The sequence below is a fragment of the Plasmodium sp. gorilla clade G2 genome, assembly GCF_900097015.1.
Source record: "Plasmodium sp. gorilla clade G2 genome assembly, chromosome: 14".
NCBI classification, from domain to species: Eukaryota; Apicomplexa; class Aconoidasida; order Haemosporida; family Plasmodiidae; genus Plasmodium; species Plasmodium adleri (nom. inval.).
In genome coordinates, this window is record NC_041706.1 from 2483366 (window position 1) to 2507959 (window position 24594).

At 18.4% G+C, this 24594-nt stretch overlaps 4 protein-coding genes across 4 annotated transcripts; 3 read left to right on the top strand and 1 right to left on the bottom strand.

Annotated features, from left to right (window-relative positions):
* Positions 1 to 1894: 1894 nt before the first annotated feature.
* Positions 1895 to 11922, top strand: PADL01_1464400 (conserved Plasmodium membrane protein, unknown function; the record flags this gene model as incomplete). The annotated part of the gene is made up of 5 exons (XM_028684946.1): positions 1895 to 10933; positions 11057 to 11152; positions 11233 to 11340; positions 11477 to 11551; positions 11755 to 11922. 5 exons carry the CDS (start codon positions 1895 to 1897, stop codon positions 11920 to 11922), a joined length of 9486 nt encoding a protein of 3161 aa, XP_028540974.1.
* Positions 11923 to 13991: 2069 nt separating this feature from the next.
* PADL01_1464500 (phosphatase, putative) lies at positions 13992 to 18485 on the top strand (the record flags this gene model as incomplete). The annotated part of the gene is made up of 2 exons (XM_028684948.1): positions 13992 to 17565; positions 17692 to 18485. 2 exons carry the CDS (start codon positions 13992 to 13994, stop codon positions 18483 to 18485), a joined length of 4368 nt encoding a protein of 1455 aa, XP_028540975.1.
* A 1277-nt stretch (positions 18486 to 19762) lies between these two features.
* Positions 19763 to 20911, bottom strand: PADL01_1464600 (ATP synthase (C/AC39) subunit, putative; the record flags this gene model as incomplete). Its single annotated transcript, XM_028684949.1, has 1 exon — positions 19763 to 20911. The coding sequence occupies one exon, from the start codon at positions 20909 to 20911 to the stop codon at positions 19763 to 19765; it is 1149 nt and encodes a 382-aa protein (XP_028540976.1).
* A 2211-nt stretch (positions 20912 to 23122) lies between these two features.
* PADL01_1464700 (conserved Plasmodium protein, unknown function) lies at positions 23123 to 24031 on the top strand (the record flags this gene model as incomplete). The annotated part of the gene is made up of 6 exons (XM_028684950.1): positions 23123 to 23129; positions 23251 to 23297; positions 23374 to 23457; positions 23585 to 23687; positions 23798 to 23894; positions 24010 to 24031. 6 exons carry the CDS (start codon positions 23123 to 23125, stop codon positions 24029 to 24031), a joined length of 360 nt encoding a protein of 119 aa, XP_028540977.1.
* Between the last annotated feature and the right edge of the window lie 563 nt (positions 24032 to 24594).

Genomic DNA, 24594 nt, shown 5'->3' on the forward strand with positions numbered 1-24594 from the left:
TTCATTTTATTATATTATCATATTTTCTCTTCTTTTTCTAATCGTTTTTTTTTCTTTTTCTTTTTCTTATTTACTTTGACTAGTTTTTATTTTCTTAAGTTTTAGAATAAATTCTTAAGGATTATATTAAATGATACATTATACAATATATATTTATATATTATAATTCAGAATAATAATATTTTCTAATTTAACTATTTATATAAAAGATGTTGCCTTGTTATATATATATATATTTTATATATTCCCCTATTAATTATAATTAGAAAAAGAAAGAAAAAAAAAAAAAAAAATAGATATAACTATATTTTAATTTTTACATAAATGTTTTCTTATTTTACTAATTAAAATTATGAATAAAAAAAAATAAAGAATGTTTTATAAATTAAAAAATAATAATATAAATAAAAAAAATAACAAATGCAAAAATATATAATATGTATAAATAAGAAAAATAGAAAAAAAAAAAAAAATATAAATTTTACTACTATTTCAAAATGGTGTTATTTATATTTCAATATTATATATATGTAATATATGCATTAAATATTTTCAGTGACTTTTTTTTTCGCCCTTTAAAAAAAATGGACTATTAAAATATATATTCTTTTGGTTTTCAAAAGAAAAAAATAGGAACGATGCAATTTAGTTTTTTGATTTTTTATTATTTTATGATTTTATTTTTTTTTATTTTTTATTTGTTTATTTATATTTTTTAACTTCTTTTTTCACATACACTTCTTTTTAATTTAGAATAATTTTGAAAATGAACAAAATTTGTTTTTGTATATATAAAAAAAAAAAAAAAAAAAAACTAAATATATTTGTAAATATATTATGAAAAGGAATAATTTTATTTCCTTTTTAATTATATATATATATATATATATTATAAATGTGTTTTTTAATTTTTCTTTTTCTTTCTTTTTTTTTTTTTTTTTTATTATTTTTAAATAAATATGAGTATTTTCCTAAACATTTTTCCATTAAAAAAATAATGAAAATGTTAGATTATTATAAACATATCATTTAGAATATGAAACTGAAAAAAATGAAATAAAAAATATATATAAAATAATAAAATCACGAAAAGAGATATTCATTTATAGTATATCCTTTTCATATTTCATTTATACATATACATATATATATATATAATTATATATTTAAATTTGTGTGTCATATATATATATTATATATAATTTGGCGTTTGTGAAATATGATTTGAATATATGTATGGTTATAACTATAATAATATTTACAAAATAAATGTGTTGCATTTTCTTTTTTTTTTTTTTTTTTTCCTAAAATTTTATATTTGTCATAATTACATTTTTGTATTTTTATATATTTGCAATTTTAATATTTGATTTTACGTATTTTTTTTTTCTTTTAAATTTTATCAAGATATATTATTATAATGGCATAATATAAAAGCAATATACATTTAATTGTATTTTCTTTTTTCTTTTTTTTATATAATACAACATGGAATAATCATACAATTATAGTCAAGAAAAAAAGAAAAAATGCAATAAAATAAAAAAATAAGAGATATATTTTGAAAAAATATGAAACCGATATTTATAAGGCATTGTCTTATATGTAGTTTATATAAATTATGTATTTGGTAGTTTTAATATATATGTATATTTTTAATTACATATATTATCTGTGTATATGTATATACAATTTGGATACGTATATGTAACTTGTTGAAATAGCATAAGTCATACACACGTGTAATATATATATTATATGTATATATATATATATATATATATATTGGTGGAAATAAGAAAATATATATTTTTTTTTTTTTTTTTTAAAGAAAAGAAAAAAGTACAATTGTATTTATAAAATTGATATTAATATACATTTATATTATATTACTATGGAAACAAAAACAGAACAAGAAGATAGAAAAAAGAAGAAAGAAAACAATGATCAAGATGTATTAAATAAAAAGTCGAACAATCCTAAGGAGAAACATGAGAAATTTCAGAAACTTTTTTATTTTAATGAATCATATGAAAATAAAAATTCTGATACAAATTCGAATATTATGAGTAATACATATGAAAATATGTATGAAGATTTTTCATCCAATTATGATGATAGTGCATGTAAATCTAATGATGATTTAACTGAATTTTATTTATATAATGAAATTAATAATCATAAATATAATAATAATTTATATGATTTTTATTTAAGTAAGTTTAATAAAAATGCTGAGGAAAAAGAGAAGATGAAAAACGCCAAACATCATTTTATGGACAAAATAACTTATTTGAAAAAAAAAGAAAAGAACAACAAAAATGATCATAATAACACAATGAATAATAAAAGCAATATTAAAAATAGGTATAGTGGAAATAATAAGAATTATAGTAATAATAATAATAATAATAATAATAATAATAGTTGTATATTCTTAGATAAAGAAAAAATATATAATTTTGAAAAAGATTATGTAAATCATGATGAATTCGAATACGATAAAATACAAAACGAAAGAAGTAAAAAAAATAATCCTAGTGAAAATGTATCATATATAAATAATTCTCAAAAGGATGATCAAAATAATGTGTGTTTTGATTTTAATTTATCAGATATAAAAAATGATAATAAAATGAAAAAAGAGAATAATAATTGTTATCCATATTATTTTAAGACCAAATATGATACAGATGAAAATGTTACTGAAAAAAAACATAAATTTTTAAATAATAATGGATATAACTTAAAAATAAATAATGATATATTGCGTATGGATAAAAATGAAAATTATTATAATAACAAAAGTAATATTAAAAAAAATGATATGAAGGAAAATAATATTAATAATAATAATAATATGAATAACAATAATATTAAGAATAATAATATTAATAATGTATATATGAATGCATTAATAAATAAGTGCGATTATACCATCACTTGTTATATGTATAAAAAGACAAATGCTACACATATATATAGAAAGAAAATATTATTATTAAAGAAGAACTTTTTAATTATTAATAAATATAAACAAAATATGAATAATATGGATAAACTGGTGTACAATGATATTTTTGATATATCATATTCTAGATATAGTAATATATATAAAACTTCAAATAATATATATAAGTTCAGTTTGTACGCTAGAAGAGTATGTAGAAATAATAGTATCATCAACAATAATAATAATAACAACAACAATAATAATAATAATAATAATAATAGTAATAATAATGATAACAACAACAACAACAACAATAATAATAATAATAATAATAATAACAGTAATAATAATAATAATAGCAATAATAATAACAGCAATAATAATAATAATAATAATAATAGCAGCATTGATAAAAACATTAACATTAACAATAACTATTATGATAATAATTATAATTTGAGCAACAATTATTATAATAACAATAGTTCTAATTCAGATAATAGTAATTTTTTCTCCTTAAAAAAAATGAAGAAAAAAAAAAAAAGTAATTATTATAAAATATCGAATGATGGTTATAATTACAATGATGAATATATAAGATTAGCACATCACAATGTGAATGTTATTATTGAATTAATAAATTTAATGAAAATTATTTCTGTTTATGGATCTATAAAAAAATATATGAAAATATTATTTTTGAAATTTACAAAAAATATATTTTTAAGAAATTATGAAATTTGTAATTCATCACCAAATTATTTAGCATTTCTTAAAAATTATTATAAGTCCATAAATAGAGGATTGTATAATTATATATATGTTAATATATTAAAGATAAAGAATTTAGAGCATATAAAATATAATTACATATATGCTATAATTGATGTAGATGAATTTCTTTATTATTATAAATATGAGCATAATAGGGATATGTTTATACCATTATTTTCAGATAGACAGAACAAAATTATTTTCAATTTCTATACAGATACAAATTTATATTTAGGTAATTTTGTATTTAACAGTTATGAAATTGAAAAACATATTGATTTTGATTTTGATGAAATAGATGAGATAAATGAATTACGTTATAGATCTGATTTGTTACTAAACAAAAATAAAATGGTTCATAATATAAATGACAATAATAATAATAATATGAATAATAATAATGATGGTGATGATATTTATAATGTTGATGGTGATAATGATGATATTGTGAATGATTTTAATAATAATAATAATAATAACAACAATGTTGATAATAATATTAATATTACTGATAAAAATGATAATATTAATGGGGAATATATTAATAACCAGAATAACAATAATATTTATAATATTCATGATTATGGTAATAATATGAGTGAAGACTATGAACAGATAAATTATAGTTCCACGTCTTCCAATAAAACCGAGAATTTATTCAGCTCACTTGATAAAATTCATAATGACAAAGAAGGAAATGATAATTCCTTATTAAATCAGAAGAATATATTTTTTGATAGGAATTATTTTTTTGTAAAGAAATTATATAATGATCAAAAAAAGAATATTCAGAAAACTAGTAAATATATGTCACAATTAAATGATAATAATATTATGCATGTTCATATATATATATATAAAAGTAAAAATCGATTTGATTATTTATTACCAACTCAAAAGAAAACTAATTTATTATGTAATGATGATCATTTATCTTTAACTAATAATAATTTAAATAATAATTATCAATTAATAAATTTATTTTTAAATAATTTTAAGAAAACTATGCAAATAAAATATCGATTTAAAGCAATAATAGGAAAAATAAATAGTATTTTTGAATTTCAAAATTTCTTATTTTCCATTTTTTCTATTTTTTATATATTATTATGTTGTTATTATAAAAATTATATACATTTTATTATATCATTTACTATCATATTCTTTATATGTATAAATAATGAAAAAAATTATGAATGTTATAGGAAAATCTTGTATGAATTTCCAATATTATATTTATTTTTCCCAAATAAATTATTATGTAAAATATCAAAGAAATCCAATTTATATCATTTGCACACATTTTTACATATTTTTTTATTAAACAGATTTCCTTACTTTTTCCAATATTTATATAAGAATCACAAATGTAAGTGTTTATATTTTTTTGCATATGCTCCAACATATCTGGGAAAATATTATAACCATTATTTTTTATCACCACCTGAGGAAAATGAATTAAATAATAGCAAAATATCCATGTCTTTCAATATTTCTAAATTTAGAGATCATAAAAAGAAATCCCATGCACATGATTTATGCAATAATGCAAAGTTATTACCAAGACGTACCTTTTATAATGTGATTGAAAAAATGGATAATAATAAGCAATTAATGATTAGCAATTTGGATGAAAATATAAAAAGAAGTGAAATTACAAGAGATATATATTATAATAATGAATTAGTATGCACAAAGATGTCTGATGGTATGAATAAGAAATGTCTTTATCGTTATGAAAAGAAGTTAAGTGGAAGTATGGAAATGAATTTATTAAATAATAATCAAGAAAATGAAGAAATTAATCTTACACCTAATAATAATAATAATAATATTAAGTGTGCTAATTATCCTAATGATGACAAATATAACAGTGTATTACTAAATAATCAAAGTTTACAAAACGATGAAACAAATGTTCATATAGTGAATGATAATAAGATATGTGAAGAAAACATGAATAATAAAAATGATTCAGACAAAAATTGTGATATAACAAATGAATATATGTTGAAAAATTCTACATTTGAAGAAAATTATAAAAATTGTAGTAATATATATGATCTAAAAGAAGGAAGTGATAATGTTGAAATGGATAATAAAAATAATGATTCGAAGGATGATCATAATAGTGATTTAATTGATTATAATAAGGATAATAAAATAAATGAATATCCAAAAGAACATTCTAGTGATATAGCAAATAATATATCAAAAAATAAAGAATTGGTAGTTATGAATAATAATGAGGAGGATGAAAAATTAAAAGAAAATTATAATTTAGTGACTTCTTCACAACATCAAATTGTAGATAACAAAAAATGTGTATTATCAATTAATAATAAATATAATACCCATACAAATGATTGTCGATTGAAAAGAAGTTTCTCAGATATGAGAAATGTTATAGATGATGATATAATAAAAGAAGAAAGAAATATTTTTAGTGATACTGATAAAATTAAAAGTGTTTGTTGTAATATGGAATATAAGAAATTATCAGAGGATATGGAGTGTTGTTTTTGTGAAAATAATATGAATAATTTATGTATTGAAAAGTGTTCAATTTTATGTGATGATAAAATAGCTGGACGCAATTTAGGAACTGTTATAGGTAATAATTTAGGTCTTAATGATATTATGCTAATGGATTTAGAAATAAAAATTATGAATAATATGAAGCGTAATTATTATGATTCAATGAATGATTTAGGAAATATAAAAAGTGTTGAAGATGATAAAGTAGTAGATTATGAGAACAATAAAAGAAAAATGAATAATAAAGAATTTTCTTTCGAAATTAATAATGAAAAATATCATATGGATTTGGATGCATATGAAAATGAACAAATTAAATTTTCTAAATTTTTTGATGACAATAATAAATTATCATATGAAAATTATTATGATGGATATATCCATATGAATAATAGGAAAAATAAATATTCTTCTTATAACTATCCAACGAACCATACATATAAAAGTTATTCCTTCCGTTGTGATACACTAAATTGTGATACGAAATACTCATTTTATAGTTTTATTGAATATTTTCCAAAATATTTCTATTCATATATAGAGATGTTATATATAAATATAATACTTATCTTTATGTATATATACTGTTTTTTTATAATAACTGTTCATGGTGGCTTAGAAAATGACCTTCCTTTATATTTTTATTTCTTAAATAAAAAAAAGAAAAGGTGCAAAAAATTAAAACCAAAAGAAAGTAAAAATTATTCTTATGAAAACAAACAAGATGAGGATATTAAAGAAGAAATCAAGAGAAAAAAGAATGAAGAAAAAAAGAAAAATTACAAATCCAATTTTTTATTTAAATCTAAGCGATTTTTTAATACATGGAAGGAGAAAGGGAAATGGTATACTAAAAATATTAAAATTAATTTAAGCAGAAATATGTCAGATGATTCAAGTTCTTTAAAAAATGAAGATATTTATGAAAATGATGATAACTACATTGAAAATAAAAAGGTTATTAAAATGGAAGAATATGACATTAAAAATATAGAGCCATGTAATAATAATAATAATAATAATAATAATAACAATATAAGTAATAATTATAATATAGTTAGTTATAGTTCTTTTAAAGAAATTACTTTAATACCTACTAATTCAAAAGAAAAAGTCGAACAATATGAAATTAACAAAATAGAAACAACAATTAAAGATGAAAATATTTGTATGAAAAATAGTGATATAAATAACTACCATGATAGTAGTGATTATAATAAATGTTTTGAGATGTCATTAGATGATTCAAAGAGGAATTTATCATTCATTGAATTGAAAGATTTGAAAAATCAAAATAAAAACTTACAATATGATAACAATAATAATAATAATAATAATAATAATAACAATATTGGAGAAGAAAATTCCTTGTTAAATATTCAAGATGGTGAGGCAAATAACGAATTAATTTGTAAAACTAGCGATTCTCATAGTGCACAATTTAATACATGCAGATCACTTCCAATCGGGTCGTTAAACGAACTAAAGGCATATAAATCTCTTTCATATCATGATGATGTAAAGGGTGAAAAGAGAACAGATATAAATGAAATTGACCTTTCAAATAAAGAAAAAAATACTGGAACGAAGGAGAATGAGGAAAGTAAGAAAGGCTATATGAAATTTATTGACAAACTAAAAGACATTAAAGAAGAGAAAATGAATCAATTAAAAAATATGTACAAATCTGATAAGAATCCTCAACTTCTTAAAAGAGGTTTAGGTCTTTTAAGAAACCATTTACATAATGATAACCATAGAAGTAATAGTAACAAAACGAAAAATTCTTTTGAACATTTTATTAATAAGGATGGAAAAGAGAATAAACTAAAAAAAAAGAAGTTTAAAATAAAAAGAAAAAAAATATATGGTAGTTCTATAAATAACAATGAATCATCTATTTATAAGGATTCATTTATATCTGATCCAATTATAAATGCAAACGAATCGATGGAAGTAGTAAAAAGAAAAAAAGAAAAAATGAATTGCATGAAACATTTGAATGAAGTAAATAGTTATGAAAATAATACGGAATCATTCTTTAAGAGACATTTAAATAGAAGAAATAAAAATAAAAATCTTTTAATAAATGAAAATTTGTTAGATAGAAGTGTTGCTTCGAGTAGTTCAACATATAAGGATAATGTATTTGAAATAAAAAAAAATGATAAAAATAATATATTTTATAATGTATATAAAAATTCTGAATTAGATATTGACCGAAGTAGTTTTAATACAGATGATTTATCACTTTTTCAAGAGAAAAAAATGTTATGCAATATATCGTTTAATTCTAAGAGGAAAGAATTAAGAGACAAAATTATTTCATATATGAGAAATAGAACAAATAAAGAACAGAAAAATAAATATTCAGAAATGGAGCAAAAGAATAGTGTTGGTACAAGTACATTAAATGATGAAGGAATAATAAATTTAAAATATCCAAGGGATATTATATATTCAAAGGGAAATAATAATTCGATCCATTTGAAATATCAAAAAGATGTTGCATATTTATACGACTCTAAGTGTGTTGACAAAATTAATGGTGACAATGAAAATTTAAGTTTATGTGATCATAATGAATATACAAATTATTGTGATAATGGAGATTTCACAAAACTATCTGATAATCAAGAAGAGTTGACATTAAATGAATACAATGATATTATAAAAGCAAGTGAAAATAAAATAATGGATAATATGGTAGATACGAATAAAAAGAATTATTTTATGAAAGCAAATGTATCTTTTACAATATCACATAAAATAATTAAAAGAAAATATGATTATCGCAAAATTAATGGAATAGGTTATTACAGTGAATATGACATGCGTAGAGTTATAAGAAATAGGAAGAAGAAAAGCAAAAAAAAATTCTTTCATTCAAATAGTATATTAAAAATATTAGAACATACTAATGAAGAAGATGTAACAGTAGAAAAAGATGTTAATAATAGAATTAGTAGTTTTTATTCAATAAAAAATGATAAACAAATTGAGTACTGTATATTTAACAAATCAGTAGAAAAGGAAACAAAAAATGTTACATTAGAAAAGAAGGAAAATATAAATGATATTAATAAAAAACAAATTAGTGACATAAAACAAGTGATAGATATAAAAAAGGTTAATCAAGATATATCAACATTATGTACAAAAGAAAAAAATATATTAAATGAACATATTGAAGAAAATATTCCAAAAGAAACAACTGAACCATTTTCAAACGAATTAAAGGAACAAAAAAATAATGTAGAATATGCTGTTGAGAGAAAAAAAAAAACACAAGATGAATTAAAAGACGATCAACAACAGAACAATGAAAATATGAATGAAGAAGAGGGTACCAATTTTTTTTCATTGAAGAAAAATAATTTATTTCTTAATATGAAAGAAAAATTTATGAAATTAAAAAATATGAATAAAAATAATTTTGCTTTTAAGGACAAATTAAAAAGACTTTCATTAAATAAAAATAAAACAAATTCAAATAATGAAATTGATCAAGGGAAAAAAAAACATGCTGATTATTTTTACAATATAGGAGAATTGATTGAAGAAAAATGTATAAATAAATTAAAAAGGAATATATTATTTAGAAATTTATTAGAAAAAAATAATGATATGTTAGATAATACGTTTGAAGAAAATAGAGTTGCAAATACTTCGAATTATAAGGATAATAAAATATATTATAATAGAAAACTAAATGAGCATAATAATAAATCATATAGTAATATAAAGAACAAAATGTATATGTTAAAAAAGAGTTCTACACAAACATGTAAGATTTTTCATAGTAATATTAAAAATAATCAAATTGTCTATAACGAATTTGATAGAAGAAATATATTTAATAATAATACATTCCTGAACAAAGAATTTAATTATATTAATAAATCTATACTTTTAAGACATTCGAATTTAAGACGAAATTTATTTAGTAATAGTAGTTATAAAAGTAAACTAGAATTAATAAGTGACATTACATTTCATAGTCATAAAAAAAAAAAAAGAAGACAAAAACATATTATAACAACTATAGTAAATAATTGTAATAAATTGTTATTAAATAAAAAGGATTATTATAAATCTATACCAAAAAATAATATATTGGATCTATTATATTATTTCTTATTAACGAATTGTGTTAATTTTCTTTTAATTTTAACGATAACATATTTATATATGAACAAGATATATAATATTTTTATGTATTCAAAACATGTACATTTAAAAGAAATGAAAAAGGAAAAGAAAAGAAATGTTGATTTTAATCATATTGTTCGTATTATATATAACAAGAATGTATTTTCTTCAAATGCCTATAACTTAAATATTAGTAAACATAAAAACATGTATTTAAAAAAAAATATATTTAAACAAATATTTGTTCAAAATAAAAAGTCTAATATAAATAAAAATAATGAGAAATATGAAGAGAATGATGTGTCATCAGATACTCTACAAATGGAACCAGCTGAATTAAAATATAATTTTTCTCCAAGTAAATATGACGAAATAAAGGATAAAAAAAACATTCTCACAATTTATAAAAGTGCAAAAACTCATATTAAAAGTTTTATGTCAAAACATATGATACTTAACAACTTCTTGGAGAAGTTTCTTAACCTTTTTAACTATAAAAATTTAAATTTAACTAAGGTATATAAGGAAAAGAATAAATATAAGAAAAAAACTACATTAAGAGAGGAATATATATATATATATATATATATATATATATATATTATATATGTATGATTTATTATTATTTATTTTTTGTAGATCGTTATTGCCATTTTTGCATATTTTGCAATCATATTGTTTCCTATAAAATTTCATCACTTGGTTATTTTAAAGTTGCTACATTGGTATTACAAGGTGGGCAATAAATTTATATATATATATATATATATATGAACATATGTTGCTTATATAATTTATTTTTATATAATTTTTAGGGATACTTGAGGAGATATTACAAAAATGTTATTTTGTATAGCATTTTGGAGAATATAAAAAATATTAAAAAGAATTTAAAATTGTATAAGCCCATATGCTCTTTAAATGTAAGAAAACTGGAAAATTATTTATATGAATTAAAATATATATATATATATATATATTTTGATTTTATTAAAAAGTTTTATTATGTTTTTAATATAACATAAAATTATATATATATATATATATATTTTATATTAGGAGGATGAATATTATGCTTTAATTGAAGAAATTAATAAAACCTGTAACCAATGTTTAAATTTATCTCAATTTAAAGTAAGCATAACTAATATTTGTAGTACAGCATGTAAAAGGGGATACATTTTGATATATATATATATATATATATATATTTATATATGCATTAATATTTATTGGTTAATACATATTTTTTATTGACGCTGTTTTTTTTTTTAAAATTTAATAAAAATTATATATATAATATGATTTTATTTTATTTATTTATTTTTTTTTAATAGGATATAAATGATGAGTATGATTTGGCTAATGTTATAATGAAAAATTTGAAAGAATTTTCAGAAATAAAAAAAATTATAAGGCACGAATGGTACTACAATCTCTTAAATAATTCTCCACATGATAATACTACTATTATAAGTCAAAGAAATAATATTACCATATATTAATGGTGTATACTGAAAATTCATTATTAATATTATTACATATAAATAAATATATATATATTATATATATATATTATTATTTTTTTTTTTTAATATATTTATTTTTAAGCCTATAAAATATTATATACTATATACTTATAGTAGAATATAGGAATTATTATTGATATGATTTCCTATATTCCTTTTTTTAAATATATATATATTATTTTATTATATAGCAAATTTGTAATGTTTCCTTCATAACATTATATATTATTATTTTTTTTTGTTTTGTTTTTTTTGTTCATCTTATATTATAAAACATTATTAATAATATATATATTTATTGTACATAAATTATATATACGTATTATTAATAAGTACTACCATTATATAATGAACTTTATATTTTTTAAAAATATTTTTTTTCAAATATATATATATATATATATTTTTTTTTTTTAAGCTATTCCAATATATATAAAATTTTCTATGTTCTAAATTTGTTTCATATATTTATAGGATTATAAAATTCTTATACTTTCATAAAATATACATTGGGTTATTTATTATATTATAATATTTACACTTTTGTTTTTATATTTTATTATATATATATTATAATATAATATTATGTTATATATAAATTATATATAAAATATAATATTTATTTATTAAAATAAAACAAATAAAATAAATAGAAAAAAAAAAAAAAAAAAAAAAAAACCAAATTAATAGAAATTATATTAATTATTGCGAAAATTATATTTTAATAAGATATATTTATGTAAAAAAAAAAAAAAAAAAAAAAAAAAATGAGTTTATATTTTTTATATATATAGTGTTTGAAAAAAAAAAAAAAAAAAAAAGGCTCTAATATATTCATAAATTAGCGCATATTTATATATATACTATATATTATTATATATATAATAATACATAGATATAATTATATATAAATAATAAGCATAAATATTTTCAGTATATATAATAATATATATACAATAAATTTTCATAAAATTTAGGCTTATATTTTTATTTACATAACTGTTATATTAACATTTAACAAAGGAATAAAAAAAAAAAAAAAAAAAAAAAAAAAAAAAAAAAAAAAAAGTGCCTTAATTTGAGTCTTAATAAAATTATATATATATAAATATATATATATAATATATTTATGAAAATTATATATATATATATATATATTTAATAATTGATTCTTTTCATCATTCTTTTTTCCTTTTTTTTTTTTTTTTTATATTTTTTTCAATGTTTACACGTTTATTTATATATTATAATTATATGTAAATATATTAAAGAAAAAAGGAAAAAAAAAAGTGAATAAGTTTACAAGAGATCATGCAGAAAATGAAAAGAGTGGTGAAATTTTTTTTTTATAGTATTTATATGAAATAAAGTTTGAATATTATATGAACTTATTGAAACTATTTTAATCATAAAAATAATAAAATAGTTGATTTATATTTTTATAAGAATGCATGGATATATTTAATATATATATATATATTTTTTTTTTTTTTTTTATGTAGTAATATAAAATTGATATTATTTATATGTGGTATATATAGATATATTACAAAGTTTCCATATATTAATTAATTATTTGCTCAAATAATACACTTATATATATATAATATATATGTATATTTGTATGTATATATGTATGTTAGTATATATATATGTATATAATTTTAGATATATTTTACATTTATATGTATTATTATTTTAATGTCTACCTAGGAAAGTGAAATAGCTATATATATATATATTTATATATATATTTATTTATAGTTGTTCATATGTAGACTTATATGTTATATTTATATATAAATTAATTCAATTTTTCTTATTTATTTCAATATATACATATATATTTATATTTATTTATTCATTTGTTTATTTTTATCTCTATATATATTTTTATTCGTTTTAACTTTTTCTTCATTTTTATTTATTATTACATTTTTTTGATTAATTTAAAATTTTTTTTTCACACATATATATAATATATATATATATATATTTATTTATTTTATTTAATTTTTTATTTTATTTATTTAAATGGAATTCTAATGAATATATTAAATCTTTTTATATGTTGTCTTTCTGTTTCCCTGTTAAAGTTTATTGAATGGAAACAATATAATTATGACTGTGTTGTAGTAATAAATAAGAATTGTATTGTAAAGAATGGAAGAATTTTAGGTGAATATGAAAATAATAATAGTTCAGAAAATGAAGGAGATGAATATGAAGATTATTTAGATGATAAAGGAACCAATGAATTTGAACAAGTGAATTACAAATATTTAGATTATGTAAATTTTACTATTGTTAAAAGTCAAAGTACCTATCAACATGCAGTAAACGAATTATTTGTATTTTTAGGATCCCAATATAGTACAGATGAAAAGATTGTAGTACATGTAAAATTAATTGATATATTATCCCTTTTATTTGTTCATTATAGAGATAATTTAAGTAATTTTGAACACATTATAAATAGTTTTCAAGATAGAAATAAATTAATGAATTCTGTTGAAGGAGAATATTTCCGTGAATTTATTGATGAACGGGATAATTATATATTTGATGTAAAAAATACATATTATAATTCTCAATATGTAAATAAAGAGAAAGAAAGAATATTAAATAAAAAAAAAACTATCTATGAAATATTCCAAAAAAATTGGAAAACGGATGGTTATCGTTTTTATAGTGTTAAAAATAAAAAGAAATATTATTATCCAAGAAAAATTAATCTTGATGAACCAAGAAAACGAAAGAGCAGAAAGAAAAAAAAACAAAAAAATGTCAAATGTGTTAGTATGGTATGTAAACCTGTAAAAATTGAGTATAAAAGTTTAAATAAACCAGTAAATAGTCCTGTAGATGATAATATTGATGTTAAAACAATGAAAGGAGAACAACACATTAAAGGACAAGTTGAAGATAAAAATGATGCAGTACAGGGAATAGAAAATGTGCAACAAGAAAAAAAAGAATATATGGACAGATTTGATATTCAAAATGAAATACAAAGTCAAGTACAAAACGATATAGAAAATGAAATAGAATATGAAATTAAAAATGACGATAATGATAATAATGATAATAATGATAATAATAATAATAATATTCACAATAATTATAATATAGAAGATGGTGAAGCTATTAAATCATATAATAATCAAATGTGCGATGCTGAAGAAAATAAAACACCAAGTAATGGTTATGTCAGAGAAAATAGTGTAGGTCCAGGAATTGCTTATCGTATGAGAAAAGATTTCTTCTTAAAAGATTCCTCATTTAATGTTATAACTCTTATAAACTCCATAACATCCAATAGAGATAATAAAGTTGTTACTAAATTACATGAAGGATTAACAAAATTGGGTATAACAACTATTGAACATTTAATTCGATACACAAACATTTTAGCTATATTCTTCTCTTATGATATTTTTGATGAATTGTACTTACAAATTAAATTAGTAAAGGAATATTTTGGACTTATAAAATATAAACATAATATTTTAGATAGTGAAGAAAATGAATATGTAGTAGGTAAAAAAACATTTTATGGAAAATATAATATGATTGATGATGAAGTGTTTGTATCTCCTAATTGTTTAAGTGCTTATTGTAAATTAAAATCTGTATGGATGCAAAATAGAAATATTACAGTAAAAGTGGAAAAAAGTAGTACTAATAGTTTGAAACTTATGATGTTAGGAGATATCGGACAAGGTTTTGAAGAAGAAAAGAATTTTGATGTTCAGAATATTTATAACTTTATGGGTTTTAATGAATTAAAAAGTACTGTACAAAGTATGAAAAAATGGCATCTAGAAAATAATGCAGATTTTGTTATTAATTTAGGTGACAATATACCTAATGATGGTAGCTACAATTTTATTGGAAACTTCCAATGGCACCGATTAATGAGAGAATTGTTTGTATTTAAAAAAAAAAGTGAAAAACAAGTTAATAAAGATTTAGGAACGAATACATTAAGTGCTGAAAGTATAGCTAATTTTTATAGTGATAAAATGAAAGAAATGAACGAAGGTAATTATGAAAATCATATAAATTATTATAATGATAATAATATTCATAAAATTAAAGCACAAAATGAAAATAAAGAAAATGAAAATTCAAATGATAGCAATAATATGAATAATACTACAGGTACAAGTAATAAAATTAATGATATACAAAAGATTTCTAGTTCAAATACATATAATATTGATGTTGTAGATCATACAAAACACGTAGAATCTAATACATCTATTAATGAAAAAAAAGAAAAATCTATAAGTTCTGTAGAAGAACGTGCAATTTTATATGAAGATGATGAAGAAAATGATGACGATGAAGATTCTAATGATTATTTATCAGAAGCTATACCATTTTATTCTATATTAGGTGAAAAAGATTATTTCTATTTCCCAAGTGAACAAATTCAAGAACATTATTCTAAAAGAATCCCTGGATATTTTATGCCTAATAATTATTATTGTGTTAATTATGATTTTACATATAATCCTGTTAAGAAAAACATAAATGGTGTTGAAGACGATGATGATGATGAAGAAGAAGGAGGAGGTGTTGGAACAGATGGAAAAGTAAAGACTCAAGAAAAATTTAGAGCTTCATTTATATTTATTGATACATGGGCATTAATGGTTGGATTTCCAATAATAAGAAATTATCGTGCATTCCGTGAACAATTTAATTGGTTAAGTAAGACATTATATGAAAGTGCTAAAAAGAGTGATTGGATTTTTGTTGTTGGTCACCATCCATTAATTTCGAGTGGTAGAAGATCTGATAATTATTCATATGAAGAACATTCTTTCCATGATATTATTAGAGATTTCTTATTTAATTACCATGTAGATGCATATTTTAGTGCCCATGATCATTTAATGGAATATATAAAATTTGGTAGCGTAGACTTATTCATTAATGGATCTTCATCTAGAGTCTTATTTGATAATTCTACTATGGGAAGAGGGTATTTTGGAAAAATGATAGGAAAATTATATCCAATAAGTTGTTATATATTAAAAACAATACATACAGGATTAAAGCCTAGAGGTTGTAATATTAATAGATATTCCAAATGGTATAACAAATCAGATATAGGTTTTAGTACCCACAAATTGACAAAAGATGAATTAGTTACACAATTTATTAATAGTAGAACAGGAAAACCTCTTAGCGATAAGATTATTACAAAAAATAAAAAACATGAGAGGAAGAAGTTTTATGATTTGGATGGATTTGCAGAGGACAGAATAAAAGAATTGGAAAAGAAAATAATTGATTTTAGTGTAAATAATCCCGATTTAATAAATTACAAAATTAAAGAATTTAATGAAAACATTGAAAAACATAATTTAATTATGAAGAAATTGAAAACAAAGGAAGAAAAAGAAATATTCAAAGAATTGATCCAAATGAATAATTTAATATTTGATGTATCTGAACAACTTGATAACGTTCCTATTGAAAAATTAAAAATTATGAGCCAACTTGTTTCAAAATATAATATCTTTTTTAATAAAGAATTGGTTGGTTTTATTGTAGCAGCTTTAGAAAGAGCAATTCAAATGGAGAGAAACAAAACACATAGCGCAGGTAAAGATTATAATAATAATGAAAATGAAAATGAAAATAATTATGATGAAAATGAAAATAATAATAATAATGATGATGATAATAATAATAATAATAATAATATTAATAATAATTATTCTAATACAGATGAAAATGTATCGCCAAATGAAGAGGATAAAAATCTTATGGAATTGATAGAATCTTTGGGATATCAACCAGAAGAATTTTTACAAAAATATGAAAGTATGACAAGTGAACAAAAATTGGCTTTAAAAAACAAAATTGGTAAAAATATATCATTGGACGATTATGTAAATAGAATAAAATATTATGTAGAAAAGAAAAAAAAACAAGAGGAGAAAAATGGTAATGATGAACAAACGGAAGAGGAAACGGAAGAAGTCGAAGAAATTGATGAATTGAAAGAAATGGAAAAAAAAAGAAAACAAAATGAAGGTGATATTACTGATGAAGATGAAAATGAAATAAAGGAAGATCAAAAAGATAATGAAAAAGAAGATGAAACATATGAAGAATATTTAGATGAATCACAATTTAAGGATGACGAAATTCCATTAGTTAAACAAGTACATAAAGATTTTAAAAAATTAGCTGCTCAAGAAAAAAAATTAAGTGAACAGAAATATATTCTTTTAATGTTAGCATCTATAAGAAAATCTGATATTAATAAATATCTATTAAACCTATCAACCAAAAAAGAACGTATTAAAGATGTTACAACATCAAACTATTTATCTAATATAGAACCACGTAAAACATTTTTCCAACTGTGTATTGAATTACCACCGGATATTAAAAGAATTATAAATAACTTTAGTGCTGTAGGAAAAAGATTACCCTTCTTTAATTTTATTAACAAATTATATGATGAAATAATAAAATTAAAAGATTCCCTTGATAGAATATCAAGATTATATTAAATCTATTGTGATTATATTTTATTTTTAGTTTTAATTTTTTATGTTTTAACAAATTATTATTCTAATGTTTGTATAAAAATATACATACATATAAAGTAACATTGTTATATATGACGTACATATATATATATATATATATTATTTAAAATTTTATATATTATAAAATTTTTTCTTTAAGCTACGTACATATATTTAATGTATTATTTTACATATATTTGGAGTGTTACTTAAATAAAGCTATATATATTTTAAATATTTAAATATTTAATTATTTTATTCGGTTAAAGCATTTGCAATTATATGTTACATATAAAACACCGAATTTTTATTAATTTCATATATATATATATATATATATATATATATATATATATTTATTTATTTTTTTTTTTTTTTTTTGTAATTTTAAATTCTATATAAACTTTGATCCAAAATTTTTATAAATAAAAAAAAAAAAAAATTATATTTAAATTTTAAACATTTGTAAAAAAAACAAAAATTTTTTAAGGGAAAAAACATATTACCCATATCTGTTTCCTTTAAATGTTGCTTATATAGTTATTTCTTGATGTATCTTTCAATATATAAGAAGAAAATCATAAAAATAGATTTTGTAGACACATTTTAGTATTATACATACATATTATTTTATATTATATTATATATATTTTATGAATTTCCCTTGGTTTCATTTTTCTAAATATTTTGTTCTCTATTATAATTTCTATAATTAATGCTACTGATTAATTTGTTTATTTACTTTTGACATTTTATATTTTTAGAAATTACAAAAATAAAAACATCAAAAAATAGGGAAAAAGTTTTTTTTTTATTCAAAATTAAAAAATAATATTATAATTTGATATACCTTATGTACATATATAAATATGTATACAATGTACAATTAATATAAAAAATCAAATTTAATATTTAACAAAAAAAAAAAAAAAAAAAAAAAAAAAAAAAGAAGAATAATAATAATAATAATAAATAAATAAATAAAATATATAAATAAAATGATATAGTATAATATAAAAAAAGGAATAAAAAAATTAATAATATTTGTATATATGTCTTCAATAAATTTTACTTAAAATACTTAAAAAAAAAAAAAATAAAAAATTAATGAACAAAAATTAAAACAAAAATTAAGATGTTATACAAGGAGATGATAAAATATGTACACACATTTTATACATTTTGTATTAGGCATAAATCAATATATAAAATTGACCACATATATATATATATAGTTGTGTGAGCAAATAATTTTTGTTTTAGATATGGGGTTCAAATATTGGGACAATACTATCAATACAATCTTTTCTATTCATTAAAATCATATCTGAAATCCATACAATATTTCTAATTTCTTGTTCCTTTAATTTGACCCAAGCATAAAAGATTCCAAAATGACAATGTTGGTCAAAAGCCGTTTCACATAATTTGACAAGTTTAACATATAATATATCTTCCAATGATTTAATTTTATGATCTACGATTTTATTTTCATTAGCATTATCGTTTTTCATATAGAATTGTTTACATTCTTCATAAAGATTATAATAAATTGGATAATTTTCTAATGCCGCTTGAACAGTTTCATTATTCCAACATTTTCTTATTCGATCTGTACCTTCTGGGTATAAATAACCAAAACATGGGAACATATCATTTCTATCTTTTTGTAACTCTAGACTTAAACTAGAATTGATAGTATTTAAAGTAACAGAAAGTACACGAAAATCTGCTACACTTTTTAATATATGTCCCATTACTTCTTCAGTTTTTCCTCCTAATTTTCTTATAAAATTATAGAAATCTTCTAACCAAGCTTTTTTTAAAGTATTTCTCAATATTTCAATATCCATATCGCTAAGTATGTTGGTAACATTATTATTTTCATTAGAAGAATTAGCTGAAATATATTGATCAAAATATGATCCTATAGGAGTTTCAATTAATAAAACTTTTAAAACATCATCATATGAATTTTGAACATCCATTGTAGTTATAGCTTTCATTTGTGGAAAATAACCTAAAGGATCTACTCGTGATAATAATTCATCTGCTGGCTTTTTATTTAAAGTTCCTTGAATTAAACTTATAACATTATCAATCATTTTTTCCTTTGCTATATAATCTAAAAATGTTCTTAAAGGTTCTTCTGCTTGAGCTCTTATATAATTAAATTCATGTGCCATTTTCTCTTTACATTTTTGAGCAATAGTTGTTACTGCAATTGGAGAAGGTTCATCCATCATAAAAGTACCATAGTCTGTGTCCTCTAACACAGACTTTAAATCTTCCAATGTGTCCGCTTCAGTTAATTTCTTATATTCTTCTGGTGTTAAAAAACTACTACGAAAACCTCTTAATAAGGCTTCCAAATAGCCATTTTTTGAATTATAAAAACATAACTCCATCTTTCAAACTTTTATTTATTAAAAAAAAAAAAAAAAAAAGAAATTATAAAAAAATAACATATAATCAAATAAAATATATATTATAAGTATTTATCATTACTTATATTTGTAGATAATATAAATAGTATATATTCACCCTTGATCAAATAAGTTTGCATGTCAACAAATGGATATATAATATAAATATAAGTATGTTACATATATATAAGTAAATACAATTATTTATTTAATTATTATATATACATAAATATATATATATATATATATATATTTACATTTTTTTTTTTTATTTTATTTTTTTATATTTTTATATACATCATATCATAAATATTATATATTTATTTTCATTTTTATATATTCGAATTATATAGCATCCACTAACAATAATGTGCTTTTTTTTGTTTCAACTTTATGCTTCTTTTAGTACTCTTCTTAAAAATATACTTGAAACTTTATTTTAACATAGAGTTAAATATTTTATGATTCATACAAAATTATTTTAAAAGGCTTTTTTGGTTTTTTTTTTTGTGTGCAGAAATATATACTTAATTTGTTTCGAATTTTTTTTTTTTTTTTTTTTTGAAAAAATGCAGAATATGAAGATTTTTATATGTTAATTTTTTATACAGTTAAAATTCCCAAAAAAAAAAAAAATAAAAAAAAAAAAAAAAAAAAAAAAAAATAACATTATTTTTTTTTAATATTACTTGAATTATGAAAGGGTAATATTCGCAGTGCTATTTATAAATTATATATTATAATCATCATTAATATATATATAAAAAATATATATATATAATATAATACATAATAACATATTATATTTAATTTTTTCCTTTTTATTTTATTTTATATATATTAAATAAAAAATTAAAAAAAAAAAAAAATAATATATATAATATATATATATACATATATATAATAATGAAGTATATTATATATATCCACTACATATATATATAAATATATGTATTTATTAATGCTCTCTTATTTTATAAAAAAAAAAAAAAAAATAATAAATACAAAATATAATTATATATATAATGTATAATTTATTTAATGCTTTGGAACATCGTAAAAATTATTACATATATATTATATTATAATTTATTTTTATAAAATGAATTTAGATCATTATATAAAATTAATTAAATATATAACTATATTTTATATGAAAATTTTATATTTTTAAACACTTGGAATTCTTTTATTTGTTATGATCATAATAAATATATTTTTTTTATGTATACAAGGTTTTATTGGGTTTAAAATATATACTACTATACTTCATAAATATAATAAATATTTTTTTATTATATTTATAACACAAATCAAATTAAAAGCAACATCAATATCCCTAATTTTTATGGCTAACTGATAAATGAATTTTTTTTTTTTTTTTTTTTTAAAGAAAAAAGAATATATTATATTCTTAAATAATTATTCAAATATTAAAGGGGGCAAATTATATAATATATATATTATGTATATATATATATATTTGTCTTAATGTATGATAAATTACCCTGGAAAAAATTAAAAAAGAAAAATTAAATATGTAGAGATATTTTTATATATGAATTATAAATAGTAAAAAATATTCCCACGACATTTCCTATTCTATAGCAATATATTATAATTTATGTAGCCAAATTAATGATTTATTATGTTATTATTTTATTTATTTATTTTTTATTTTTGGAGAACAAGTATAAAAATTAAAGTAAATAAAAAAAAATTTTATATTCTAGAAATGATTATTTCTCAATACTCAAAATAAAAAATAACGTCTATATAATTTTCAAAAAAAAAAAAAAAAAAAAAAAATTAATATAAGTATGTTTTTTTTATATAAGGTTTAAGTGATTTAATCATTTATCATATAATTTTATTTATGCATATATTACTATTTTTATTATAAACATTTAATTAAAATTTTAGACAGAAAACTGTATATAATAATAAAAATATGTATATTAATATATAGTAGTCTTATGAATATATACTGAATATATATAAATATATTAGAAGAAATATTAGAAAAAGAATATATGTTCCATTTAATATATAGATTATCATATAATGTTTATTTCATATCCTTTATTCCTTGAATTTTATTGTTTATATTATTAATATTTAATAAAACATAAATTTTTCATATATAAATATAATAGATTATATTCCAATATCCAAATTATAAATATATCTAATATGGATGGTATTTTAAAAGGAAAATAAATATGATAAACATTACTCTGTTTTATTTTTTATATAATAATAATTTAGAGATTTTTTAATTTCTTATATGTGCTTTTTTTTTTTTTGTCATATTTTTGTAGAAAATCAAGAATATATTAAAAATAAAAATGTTATAGAAATATTTGAGGTGTCCTAAAAAGAAATATATATAAATATATATATATGCAATATATATGTTAACAATTATAATTTCTTATATCTAGGTTTTGTTAGGTTTCATCTACTTTAACAGACCAAGAAATATTATTGAATTCATAATTGATGAATTGAAAATATTAGAAAAAAAAGTAGAAAAAAAAATATATATATATATATATATATATATATATAAATTTATTTATTATTTATTATAAATATATATTAAAAAGGATTAGATAGATATTAATTTACCTTATACACATTTACGCTTTTTAGAGCAATATTAAAAAGGTATTCAATGAAGATGATATACAATCCGTGTATGATTTTATTAATTTAGAAAATAAACAATCTATTAATAGAGAAGAATGCATTTTAGGTTATATTTCATATAAATATTATTCATATTTTATATAAATTTTATCATAAAAAAAAAAAAAATTATATATATATATATATATATATTTATTTATTTATATTATTTATAAGGGTTGAGTCAATTTGTATTAAATAATAAACAAAGAGAATATTTAGAAAAGATAAATATTGGAATTGACATTAATATAAAAGAATTCACTTCTCATGCGTTAGACAAAAATACATAAATATATAATATTATGTTGTAATTATAAATTATATTTATATATTCATTGCAGATATATTTTATATGTGTAAACACCTTATGTCATTTTTTTTCTCAGGGAAAATATTATAAACATTTGAATATAATGACAAAAATATAATTATTTATTTAGAACATAATATATAACTCTTTATTTTTAAAGACTCAAAAAAACATATTCAAACAGAAAAAAAATTAAAAGATACAACTAAATTGTATCATTGTATAGTTCTTCTGTTTTTTTTTTTTTTTTTTTATTTTATTTTTTTTAATTAAAACGGATTTATATTAAGATGTAACGTTTATTAATTTGTATTTTTAACAATAAAAAAAAAAAAAAAAAAAAAACTTAAATAATAAAAAAAAATATATATAACTCGAATACATATATATATAAATATATATATATATATATGAAACTAATTTTATAATGTAATAATGTTAATATTTATTTGTATATGAAGCTGCTTAATTGTAGTACACATTTAATAAACAAATAGTAATATTAAAATTAAAATTAAAATTAGGTAGAATCAATAAAATAAAATATATAGATATATACATAAAATATATTAATTTAATAATAAATGTAAATGTTAAAAAATATAAAATATATATATATATATCTCATTTACATATAAAATTTGAATACATAGAAAAAAAA